At 40.1% G+C, this 13313-nt stretch overlaps 1 protein-coding gene across 1 annotated transcript; it reads left to right on the top strand.

Annotated features, from left to right (window-relative positions):
• The first annotated feature begins 11597 nt into the window (after positions 1 to 11597).
• Positions 11598 to 12606, top strand: LOC100341752 (olfactory receptor 5M5-like). The gene has a single exon (XM_002708789.3). It carries the CDS (start codon positions 11598 to 11600, stop codon positions 12531 to 12533), a length of 936 nt encoding a protein of 311 aa, XP_002708835.2. The 3' UTR covers positions 12534 to 12606.
• The last annotated feature ends 707 nt before the right edge of the window (positions 12607 to 13313 follow it).

Here is a 13313-nt window from a genome sequence, read left to right as displayed (position 1 = left end):
TCCATGAAATGTAGTAAAACCTTTTCATAAAATTCCAGGACCTGAATCAATTCAGAATCCAGAATCCCTTAGATTACAGGGAGACTTTATACCTTGAGGGGAAAATCTACAAATAATATTGCATATATATTCTATGATTTTCATTCCTAATGTACTCCAAATGGATTTCAGGACATTTAAAAATAATTATCAATAAAATAAAATTATTGATATGCTAAAAAATATAATTATCAACCATAAAGGTGAATACCTCGACTTCGGTGGGGGGGGGGGGGTATTAAACACTGGCTGGGAGCTACACTGATCTTCAGAGGTCTCGGACGCTACTGTACCCTCAGAGAAGAAGCTTATCGGAAGAGGTGGAGTGGGATTTTGACCTAATTTCACCATATTCTGGGCCCAGTAGCACCCAGATTTGTAATTGGAATTGACTTGATTGACAACTGCTGAAATTCCCTGTGTGTTGGCTCCTAGAACAATGGAATAGGGCTACTACATTGGAAGATCCAAATGGAGTCTCCAGGAACTGCTCACCCAAGCCAGTATGGTGAATCAAAGGAATATTGCTGGCTTCAGGGCAATAAAAGATAAACACATCCATCAAAGCTGCAGCATTTCTGAAGGACTAAAATCAAGCTTCTGCAGCAGCAGGTCTTATGTTGGTGCCTTCGTCTCCAGTGAACAGCGGTGATTGCACTGAAGGACAGATTGCAGCCCTGAGTTTTCAGCATCAGCTTCAGTGTGATTTCACATGGCCAGTTCTCAAGGGATTTGGGGCATAGTCTTAGGACTAATTCTATTTTTAAAAAACACAGAGTTTTGGTTGTTTGTAATTGAAGACCCCTGCTAACTCATATCACACACTGTTAGTAATATTGTAAGGTAGCAATATATGCAGAAGAGCAGCAGTATTGCTCACTGGAATAAAATTGCATGAATGAGAATTTTTATTTAAATTCATTTCTGTAACACCATTACATATGGAGTCAAGAAGTTAAATGTTTGGCCAGCGCCACGGCTCACTAGGCTAATCCTCCATCTAGCGGCACCAGCACACCGGGTTCTAGTCCTGGTCGGGGTGCCGGATTCTGTTGCCCCTCTTCCAGGCCAGCTCTCTGCTGTGGCCCAGAGTGCAGTGGAGGATGGCCCAAGTGCTTGGGCCCTGCACCCCATGGGAGACCAGGAGAAGCACCTGGCTCCTGCCTTCCAGTCAGCGCAGTGCGCCAGCCGCAGCGCGCCAGCTGTGGCAGCCATTGGAGGGTGAACCAACGGCAAAAAGGAAGACCTTTCTCTCTGTCTATCTCTCTCACTATCCACTCTGCCTGTCAAAAAAAAAAGAAGTTAAATGTTTAAACATTATAGGATAAACAAAGGTAATATAGATGACATTTTAAAAGCATTGTATACTTGGCATGAGGCAGAGAAGCATTAAGAATGATCTGAGCTCTGAGTTCAGACTGCCCATTTCAAATTTCACTTTAACCACCTACTTACTCACTTTTTAACCTTGACCAAGTTACTTTAAATGCTTGTTTCTCATCTGTATAATGAAGATAATGTAAATGTTGGAGAGTAAGATAATATTTGTAAGGAGCTTAGAATAATGTCTAGCATGTAGCAAGTACCTGAGTATATCAGAACCATTATTGTGAAAACAATAACACAGGGAAGAATGTTTTTACTATTTTAATTAATTTGATATTTTCAATAACTCAATTGAGAATATTATTATTATCCCCACTTGACAAAAGGAAGAAGCCTAGAGAAGTTAAGTAGCCTGGAAAATATCACATGGTAAAGAGTGGGTGAACCTGGATCACCATCCTGTGGCGTGTCTCAGAGTTTTAGCTTCCAATCACAAAGCTAAAATTAATTTGTGATGTTGCTACTGCCTACTAATACTGTTAATTTTATTTTCTTTATTATGTAGTCACACTGGCATGCTAGCTCTGATCTAAAACCAGAGCTGGCTTATGCTACTGTAGTCATAGTAAATATACTTTCTGGATCATTAGAATATTCATTCCTTTTGATCTGGAAGTTGTTTATCTGAATCTAGTATTTGTGTTTGGATTATTTGGCTTTAAGTACGTGGTTTAGTCACTCCTCAGGCAATGAGGCAGCGTGAGTTCAGTCAGTTTTAGAGACCACATTTAGTCTGAGGATTAATCTGGGGATTCTGTCTCCTGTGTTTGGGCTGAAGGTGAGGTGCAGAATTGAAGACAAAGCTCCAGAGGACAATAAATGAAATAGCATCTCTGTTCACCCCTGCTTCCCCAGCTACTCAACCTGATATGTCTACAATTCATAGCATATCCCCCAGATAATGGAAACTTTAGAGTAACAGGGAACATCATTAATTCTCAACCTTTTTTATGTACTCATATCTCAGCACCTTTAGGGGATCGGTCCCAGTATCACTGCAGATACCAAAATCCACAGATGCAGGAGTCCCTTACATTAAGTGGTATGGTATTTCTGTATGACCTCTGCACATCCTCTCATATACTGTAAATCATCTCTAAGCTACTTATAATAATTAATACAATGTAAATACTAAATAAATAGTTGTTTTACTATATTGTTTAGAAAATACAGTTAAGAGAAAAGTCTATGTATGTTCAGAACAGATGCAATTTTTTCTCAAATATTTTTTTAAAGATTTATTTTATTTATTTGAAAGAGTTACAGAGAGAGGTAGAGACCCTTCCATCCACTAGTTCACTCCCCAGATGGCCGCAACGGCCGGAGCTGTGATGATCAGAAGCCACGAGCCAGGAGCTTCTTCCAGGTCTTCCACGTGGATGCAGGGGCCCAAGGACCTAGGCCATCTTCTACTGCTCTCCTAGGCCATAGCAGAGCGTTGGGTCGGAAGAGAAGCAGCCAGGACTAGAACTGGTGCCCACATGGGATGCCGGCACTTCAGGCCAGGGCTTTAACCCACTGCACCACAGCACTGGCCCCTTCTCAAATATTTTTAATACCTGTTTGAATTCACAGATGCTGAAGCTCTGAATTTGGAAGGATAATTGAAATAGTAATTACAAATATTATGAAATATACCTTTGCCTCACCCCTGAGGCCAAAAACTATATGGATCTATATGGAAATTGAAGAAACCTGGTATCTTGAAATTTCTAAAATCTCTCTTTACTGCTTGGTGGATGGCTGTTGAATACCATCTGAATCTGTAGCTCACCTCACCATTAAGAAAGACTCTCTGGCCAGATTTCAATCAGAATCAACAGCAAGCTTGAAATTCATCTCTTAAATCAATTACATTCTCAGAAAATCTATGCATATTGACCAAATGAGATGTCAGACTCTAGGAATGATGGAGATCCAGGTTTCAAGCAAATACCATGTAACTTGCAAATACTGAAACTGGATGCCAATGAATGAGGCTAAAGAAGGCATTTTTAGTCTCCATAAAAAATAACTCCTGATAAAAAATTCAGAATATCTTATTTAATGTTTTATTTAAAACATTCAGAATGTTTTATTGCAAAATTCTTCAGCCTCAAACCAAATGCAACAGCACATCAGCTCTTCCAGAACAAATACAATAATACAGAGCAAGCACTAACTCTCAGTTCCGTGAAAGAGTCATCGAGTCCATAGGTTCCTGATTGTGGCAGAACAAACAATCAATTCAGGAGGAAAATTTCACCATAATAAATATATATGCACCCAATGCCAGGGCACCTGACTATTTAAAACAAATGCTAATGGATGTAAAGGGAGACATAGACTCCAATACAATGCTGAGGACTTCAACACCCCACTTTCATGAATGGACAGATCCACTAGACAGAAAATCAACAGAGAAACAGCAGAGCTAATCTAGACTATGGACTAAATGGACCTAACTGATATCTACAGAACTTTTCATCCCAAAGTTGCAGAATATACATTCTCTTTTTCTTGTTGTTTTAAGATTTATTTATTTTATTTGAAAGGCAGAGTTAGAGAGGGAGAGACAGAGATCTTCCATCTACTGGTTCACTCCCCAAATGGTTGCAGCTGGACTAATCAGGAGCCAGGGGCTTCTTTCAGGTCTCCCACATGGGTTCAGGGGCCCAAGGACGTAGGCCATCTTCCACTGCTTTCAAAGGAAATTAGCAGGGAGCTGGATTGGGAGTGGAGCAGCAGGAACTTAAACCAGAACACATATGGAATGCCAGCACCGCAAACAGAGGCTTAACCTACTACACCACAGTGCCAACCCCTACACATTCTTTATCAGCACATGGAACTTTCTCTAGGATAGACCATATGCTAGGCCATAAAGCAAGTCTCAGCAAATTAAAAAAAATAAAATAGAAATCATATCCTGCATCTTTTCTGACCATAATGGAATGAAGTTTGAAATTAACAACTCAAGAATCTCAAGAATGTATGCAAACTCATGGAGACTGAACAACATGTTCCTGAATGAACAATGGGTCATAGAAGAAATCAAAAGAGAAGTAAAAAAGTTCCTGGAAATGAATGAAGTTGACAGTAAAACATATCAAAAGTTATGGGATACAGCAAAAGCAGTGTTAAGAGGAAAGTTTACAGCAATTGCTGCTATAAACTACATGAAGAAATTGTAAAGACACCAAATGCATCTAAGGACCTAGAAAAGCAACAACAAACCAAACCCAAAATTAGTAGGAGGAAAGAATTAATTAAAATTAGAGAAGAAGTAAGCAAAATTGAAACCAAAAAAATACAAAAGATCAGTGAGGGGCTGGCACTGTGGCACAGCGGGTTAACCACCTGGCCTGCAGCGCCGGCATCCCATATGGGTGCCAGTTCGAGACCCGGCAGCTCCACTTCCAATTCAGCTCTCTGCTATGGCCTGGGAAATCAGTAGAAGATGGCCCAAGTCCTTGGGCCCCTGACCCACGTGGGATACCTGGGAGAACTCCTGGTTCCTGGCTTTGGATTGGCACAACTCCAGCCGTTGCGGCCATCTGGGGAATGGACCATCGGATGGAAGACCTCTCTCCCTCTCTGCCTCTCCTCTGTGTGTGTGTGTGTAGCTCTGACTTTCAAATAAATAAATAAATAAATAATTATTTAAAAAAAGATCAGTGAAATGAAGAGCAAGTTTTTTGAAAAAAATAAAGAAAACTAATACAACATTGGCCCAACTAACCAAAAAAAAAAAAAAAAAGAGAGAGAGAGAGAGAGAGAGAAGACCCTAATCAATAAAATTAAACATGAAAAGGAAAATGTAACAACAGATACCATAGAAATAAAAAAATTCGAGGTCGGCGCCATGGCTCACTTGGTTAATCCTCCGCCTGTGATGCCAGCATCCCATATGGGTGCAGGATTCTGTCCCGGTTGCTCCTCTTCCAGTCCAGCTCTCTGCTGTGGCCGGGGAGAGGGGGGCAGGGTGGGCAGTGGAGGATGACCCAAGTGCTTGGGCTCCTGTACCCGCATGAGAGACCAGGAAAAACCACCTGGCTCCTGGCTTCAGATCAGCGCAGCGCAGGCCATAGTGACCATTTGGGGGGCAAACCAATGGAAGGAAGACCTTTTTCTCTGTCTCTCTCTCTCTCTCTCACTGTCTATAACTCTACCTATCAAATAAATAAAATAAATAAAAAGATTCATCAGTAGTTACTACAAAGAGCTGTATGCAAACAAATTGGAAAAGTTGTCTTTGCTTTGAATGCTGAGGTAGGGGATCCTATTGTTTGCATTTGAAGGGCTGTGCTAAGTCATTGCAGTGACCTAGTGGACCAAGTTCTAATCTTTTCCCCTAGTGGCCAAGACTAGATGCCTTGAGAAACTGACCCTGTTCATACCAGGAGGCCCTGATTGCCCCAGTTTTTCTGGAGAGGCAGAAAAAAGGGAGGAGGGCTATGAGACGATAAGAGTATTTACCATCTGCCTGGTTTTATGATTTTATTCCTTAATTTGATTCTTTGGGAAAGACACAACAGTAGGAGAAATGAAGACTATTATTCTTATATAGTATCTGTTGTGATAAATATCCTAGTCAAGACCACTTTTTCTTTGCAAGCAAAAATGTGCTATATGTGCGTTCTAGTCATGGAATTTTTGCATAATCTTACCTAATCCTCCCCCCCCCCCAAAAAAATTCTCCAGGCCTAACCCCAAACTGCAGCTTTAAGGCCTCCTTGGCAAGTGAGAACAGCTGAACCCAGCATCCTACCCAAGGTTGTGGACTTGGGAGTCATCCTGAGAGGAGGCACCAAAGCATCACAATCTGAGTCATCGTTAGTTACTAGGATGACTCAGAGATTCTAATTCCCAAGAGTGATTGAAATCAAGTGTAAAATATGTTACCAAAACTATGTATAAACTGTTCCCTTGGTACCCAGAGAACTCTGTAGTAACAAGAGGTAAGAGGCTCATTACACTTTAACTTTATAAATACAGCTTTGTGTGGAACACAGAAACCAAGCCTTCCAGTCAGAAATGAAGAAGTCTGTTTCTTGGGTTGGAAATGCAGTAGGTGGATTCTTCCAGGGCATTGGGAATTCCAACTGACTGTCCAGTAGGTCCTTGGTAAGTTGTGTTTGCTTCTAAGGCTGTCAGCAAAAACAGAAAACAACCAAGAAAAGAGTAAAGAGTTTCAGTTCTGGGACCATGAGAAGGACAGTGCCTTGGGAAAGCTGTGCTCTGCCAGGGATGGAATTGGGAAGGATCAACTGACCTTTACTTGGAAAGACTAGGAGTTTTTGTTGGTGCATTATTCTCTGCAGAAACCATAGTAGCAGCTTCCCTAGAAGCAGATTCTTAGCGTTCATCAGGCTCTCAAAGTAGTTCACTGTGCCCTTCTCTTCTGCTATTAAAGAAAGCTAGAGTCTGCATGCTGGCTTTACAGGCTCTTCCAAAAGTTACTAAACCTTTCCAGGGCTCAGCTTGAGGTAGGAAATGTTATTGCCTAATGGAGGTGAGATGTCTTCATCAAGTCTAGAAATGAATCCAAGAGAATGGTTTTTTTTTAACTTTAGATGGCACAAAATTCTGAAGAAGAAGCATTTTATAAGCAAAAATGTTACTGAATAATCTTCAGTGTAATGGTTGAAGTTCTCAAGGTTTGTTTTTGTTTTAAGCAATTAATGAAGAAGATACAAACTGAAACAAAATAGGTTACATCTGCCATAAGCCATTATGTCAGAAAAGCCCATATTCAAAAGGCTTCTTACTATTTCCTAACATGAGCTAGCCTGGACAGCATAGGTCACCATTTCTTCCATGCTGATGCCTCATCCCATCCCTTAAAGAAATAGTTTCCCCAAAGCTCTGTCCTTGAACCCTTGCCTTCATCTGTTTCTCCCTCCCTGAATGATCTCAGTGGTTCCCACATCTTATACTGCCATCTGTATGTTTATGACTCTCAGGTCAGTGTCACTATCTCTGTCTGCACAGTGACACCTGCCATTCCTTTAAACTGAATTCAGCACTCCTTTCTCCAATTTCACTCCAAGCCTAGACTTCCTATTTCTACTAAAATCGCTACTATCTCAATGCAGTATAATTAGGTAAATACAGTGAGATTTATTCCCTCAGCTGATTGTCTACTTTTAAGTTCATTGATGATAATTTTTGTACATATGTGTTTGTTTAAATTCTGTCAGATGTCCTTAGGAAAGAGAAAAGGTAAAATTATAAATTAAACTCCCAATTTTCATTATTATCCTTATCCTGGTCTCCTAGACTTGAATGCTCTCAAAGACTCAGTCAACCTCCGAGTGACATAGACCCTTGTCTTTGGGATATCTCTCATAACTATCTCCTTTCTTTATTCCAATCAGCTTTCCCTAGTTCAAATCTTTATTCCTCTTATGTGGAAATGTCCCAGCTGGTGTCTCTGCTGGTTACTCTTACATTCAGTCCATCCACACACATTGCCAGGTTAATTCCCTGAAAGTTGAGCACTAGTCAAGTCATTCTATTGGTCAAATGTTAATGGTTCCTCCATGTTCACTACTGAACTAGTTATTAAATCTCTCTGGCATTCATAGCTCTACACACCTCATGCAGTTTGTCTCCCACTAATGTCTCTCATGTGCACTTACGCTTACCCAAAAATGATGCTCACAGTCCCCTGAACATGCTCTGGCCTGTTCTGACTCAATTCCTTGTTCAATTGTTCCCTCCACTTAAAACATTGGCCTTTAATCCTTTTACTAATGCCAGAAGATCTGAAGGTTTTGTTTTGTTTTAATTTATTATTGAGAGAAATAAAAAAATAGATCACATATACCATAAGCTATCCTTCATTTTTTGAGAGTCCTTCCATCTTCCAGTGACCATGTCAGCTCATATCAAAAACTGTCTACTTCCTACAGGATACAGACCAAACTCCTTCTACAGTAATGGGATATCAATTATCTAGTCCATGTATACATTTCTAACCACATTTCATGTCATTCACTCAGATAGAACTACATCTAGGTCCAGACAATCCCTGTCTTGGTTTCATTCTTTAATATTATTTTTGGACTTTTACTACCAGAAGGATGTACCCAATCACAGTCCATGCTGTTCACCCCTTCTACACTAACTTCCAGGTAACAGGACCCTAAAATTCCTTGCCCAAACAATTCCCAAATTCCAACCAGAGTATACAAGTGCCCTTTTCCCAAGTCACCCTTATAAAGGTGGACTACACTGCTGATGTTCTCACAAGTAGTTTTTTAGGGTAGCAAATTGTTGGCTGTTTGCTGGAGTATGAACAGAGCATGTACTTGCGGGCTGACATGTCCACATATGTGTAGCCACGTGTGAGAGCTGGAGACAGGTTCTCCTTACACTTTTGTATTCCAGCCCTAAACTATAAGGATCCCAAAAATTCTGCCTTCCAGGTCATTTTAAAGGTACAGATGTTAAGGAGGGAAGATTGAACGTATTTTATTAATTTGTTATTGAATTTAAACTTGTAATATTTAGGCATAGATAGATATGCAGGCAGGCCTCCATCTGTTATTCTTTCCCTGGGTCCTGCCAATGTCAAAAGCAGGCCTGCTCTTAGGGTGCCTACTTTCTAACCACACTAAATACTTGCAGCTCTTTAGTGCCTGATCCTTCTCAAACTTCAATTGTTTTGCACAGGCTATTCTCTTCTGTCTGTAATCCCTAGAGTCTCCTTGCGCTTCTAAAGCACCTTCAAGGGGGTGAAAGGTAAAAGTTGTCACCATTGTTAATATTTTTTAACCTTGTTCTAGAAGTTCTCAGCAGTGCAAGTAGAGAAGAGGAAGGAATGGCAGATACTATATAGAAATGAGGAACATATTCACATGTCTTATAAATGTATATCTGAAAAACCCAAGAAAAGCAATAGAAAAACTGTTTTAAAATAATAGGAAACTATGGTAAAGAATTTGGTTGTAAAATTAATAAAAAATCAGTAGCTTTCCTGAAAATAAATGCTAAATGATCACGATTTTTTTTAAAATATATATTTCGTCCGGCGCTGTGGCTCACTAGGCTAATCCTCCGCCTGCGGCGCCAGCACTCCAGGATCAAGTCCCAGTTGGGGCACTGGTTCTGTCCCAGTTGCTCCTCTTCAAGTCCAGCTCTCTGATGTGGCCCGGGAAGGCAGTGGAAGATGGCCCAAGTGCTTGGGCCCTGCACCTGCATGGGAGACCAGGAAGAAGCACCTGGCTCCTGGCTTCAGATAGGCTCAGCGTGCCAGCCATAGCGGCCATTTGGGGGGTGATCCAACGGAAGGAAGACCTTTCTCTCTGTCTCTCTCTCTCTCACTGTCTAACTCTGCCTGTGAAAAAAATAAATAAATAATATATATATATATTTCATTTACAATAATGACAAAAAGGTAAAATAGCTGTGAAATATAGAAATATACAGATGTATATCTAAAATTTAAAGGAAAACACTAAAACTCTTTAGGAAAGCCTTTAGTAAATGAAATACTACTTCGTATAAAAGAAGGTTTGATTATAAAGATGTCACTTCTCCCAAATTAATGAATCAGTTCCATACATTAGCATCCTAAGGGCAAACAGGAGTATTTAATTTTTTGAAACTTGATAAAATAATGTTAAAGTGCATATGGAAAAATATACATGTGAAAATAGAAAGTTTGCTACCCAACATTAAAATGAGTTATGCATCTATTGTATTTAGATGTTTGGTGTTGTTTCTAGAAGAGACTGCAAAAAAATTGACCCAATGAGCAGGTGGTTAGACTTGCTGTTAAGATGCCAGTTAAAATGTCAGTATCCCTTATCGGAATACCTAGGTTCAATACCTAGCTCTGACTCTTGACTCCATCTTCCTGCTACAGCAGACCCTGGAAAACAACAGTAATGGCTCAAATAATTGGGTTCTTGACACCTAAGAGGGAGACTTGAATTGAATTCCCGCTCCTGGCTTCAACCTGGCTATGGCCTGGCCATTGTTGGCATTTGGCAAGTAAACCAGCAGAGAGGAGCTCTCTGTCTCTCACTCTCCATTTGTGCCTCTTAAATAATTAAAAAGAAAAAGAGAAATTGATTCAAGCACGCAAGAATGTTTTAGTGTATGGTAAGGCTGGAGTTTTAAATCAACAGACTCAACAAGAAATTATTTTACCAACAAGAAGTTGCATTAGAACACCTGGATAGGAGCTGGCAACATGGCTCACTTGGTTAATCCTCCACCTGTGGCGCTGGCATCCCATATGGGTGCCGGGTTCTAGTCCTGGTTCCAGTCCAGCTCTGTGCTGTGGTCTAGGAGGGCAGTGGATGATGGCCCAAGTGCTTGGGCTCCTGCATCCGCATGGGAGACCAGGAAGAAGCACCTGGCTCCTGGCTTCAGATAGGCACAGCGCCAGCCTTAGCAGCCCTTGGGGAGTGAACCAATGGAAGGAAGACCTTTCTCTCTGTCTCTCTCACTGTCTATAACTCTACCTGTCAAATTAAAAAAAAAAAGAACATCTGGATAGCCCTTTACAGAAATTTCTTATATCAAAATTAAATTCCAGGGAGATCAAAAATTGAAATTTAAAAATTGAATCCAGTAAAACTCCAGAATAAAATAAGGTAATTTTTAATCATTTTAAATTGGGAAATGTTTATCTAACCAAGTCACAAGGATCAGAATTCAAAAGGAAAAGATTCTATGTCAAACCACTTAAAACCTTACTGTGAAGCACAAAGAAAAAATACCATACCAACATTATGAGCCCCAGAGCACTCTCTCATCATACTCAGCTCACTCCCCTTGTAAAATAAATGCTTTGTGAACCTTTCCTCTGGACCCCTGAGAACAAAGTGTGTTATGCCCATCTTCCAGCACACTACATGCTTTCTGGTATCTGGTAGGGCCCAAAAGTATGCATTTGTTGCATTGAACTAAAAACACTTCCACTGTTAGCCTGGAAAATAGGACCTATGCTAGGGAACAGTTGTTCTGATAGCAAAATGGAAAGAGCTCAGAATTTCTCAGTCTGAATTAGCAGAATAAAGCCCCATGACTAATGGCAGCCTTTAACTGTTGAGAAAGTAAAGCTACATTTTTGTCATTTGGCACTGTAACACAGAGGTGTGAGAAGCTCCCTTTTTTAAGTGTCTCTTCATTGTGTAAGCCATGTTTCTTCTTTTTGCAAGAGTTGAAAGAACAAAATGTCAAGAAGCAATCGTACCACAGTGACAGAATTTGTCCTCATGGGATTCACGGACCGTCCTGAGCTTCAACTGCCCCTCTTTGTGGTGTTCCTGGTAATTTATCTCATAACCCTGGTGGGGAACCTTGGCATGATCCTGCTCATCAAGGCAGATTCACGGCTCCACACCCCCATGTATTATTTCCTTAGTCACCTGGCATTCATTGATCTTTGTTTCTCATCTTCCATTGGGCCAAAGATGCTGCAAAATTTACTGGTGAAGAAAAAAACCATCTCTTTTACAGGCTGTTTTGTTCAGCTGTATTTCTCCAGTGCTTTTGCTACTACTGAGTGCTTCCTCTTGGCCACAATGGCCTATGACCGCTACATGGCTATCTGCAACCCTCTGATTTACACAGCCATCATGACACAGCGGGTTTGCAAGGAACTGGTGATTGGGGTCTACACTTATGGCTTCCTAAATTCTGTTATACAAACAGTTCTGACTTTCCAGTTGTCCTTCTGTGACTCCAATGTCATCCACCACTTCTACTGTGCTGACCCCCCTCTCCTTGCCCTCTCCTGCTCTGACACCCACAACAAAGAGAAGCAGCTGTTGATTTTCTCTGCAGTGAACCTCACTGGATCCCTCCTGACAGTCCTCGTCTCCTATATCTGCATCCTCCTCTCTATTATAAAAATCCAGTCTTCTGAGGGCAAGTGCAAAGCATTTTCTACATGTGCCTCCCACCTCACTGTTGTCATCATCTTCTATGGAACACTGTTTTTCATGTACCTGCGGCAACCCAAAGCAGAGAATTCATGGAAGTACAACAAAGTGGTCTCTGTATTTTATAGTCTTGTAATTCCCATGCTTAACCCTCTGATCTATAGCCTAAGGAACACAGAGGTAAAGGATACTCTGAAAAAAATGCTGGAGGGTAAACAGTCTTAGTGAGTGAGCTACCAGAATGCAGCCTTACTGCTACAGGATAACCAATCTGATGGAAATTTAGAAGACCAATTGTTGTCCAATCAAGAAGCAGACAGTTACTCCATTTGGGAGTTTTAATGATTAGAAGTACATGACTGATTGCTCGACATAGTAATATTAGTACATTCAGTTATCATGGACTAACTAGATCATCATCTAACTATGATGTCCATAGCATGTCTTTCATATGTTGCAATGAAATGATTTACTACCAATTAGATAATTAAATGAACTCTAAAAAATTTTTAAAGATCTTAAAAAGCAGCATTCTGGGTAAAACTATAAATTAATGAAGCTGAGTACAAAACCCATAACTGAAAATGTGTGTTATTAGAAACATTCTCCAGGTTGAAATAGATACTGTAGCAAGTCATTTGTTAATCTTACAATGTATTTCTTTATGACACATTACTATAGATGTTGTTGAAATTTTAAGGCGGGTTCGCAGAAAGCTTACTTAATCTGAATATAGTTGAAATACCATATACCTTAAATGAAAAATAGTTTCATAACTATTGCACAATTAAATAGTTGCATAAATAAATATAGCACATTTAAATATAAATAAATACAATTGTGATTTAAGTTAATTGTGAGGTTTGTTTAGAAAAGAAAATTTAATTAGAAGAGAACCAAAAGGTTTTGGGGATTTTCTGAGATGTTTAAAGTAGTCATTAACTCAACAGTCTGGTTTAATTTTTCTACTCTCTGGAAAATACAGCTACAATTATTATTTTTCCT

Source organism: Oryctolagus cuniculus, chromosome 1 (assembly GCF_964237555.1).
Source record: "Oryctolagus cuniculus chromosome 1, mOryCun1.1, whole genome shotgun sequence".
Classification (NCBI taxonomy): domain Eukaryota; kingdom Metazoa; phylum Chordata; class Mammalia; order Lagomorpha; family Leporidae; genus Oryctolagus; species Oryctolagus cuniculus.
The sequence above is the reverse complement of the archived record's forward strand: the minus strand, read 5'-3'. Positions and strand labels throughout refer to the sequence as shown.

What these genes read in the sequence shown, in the direction of transcription:
- LOC100341752 (XM_002708789.3), top strand. Translation starts at nt 11,598, where the DNA reads ATGTCAAGAAGCAATCGTACCACAGTGACAGAATTTGTCCTCATGGGA.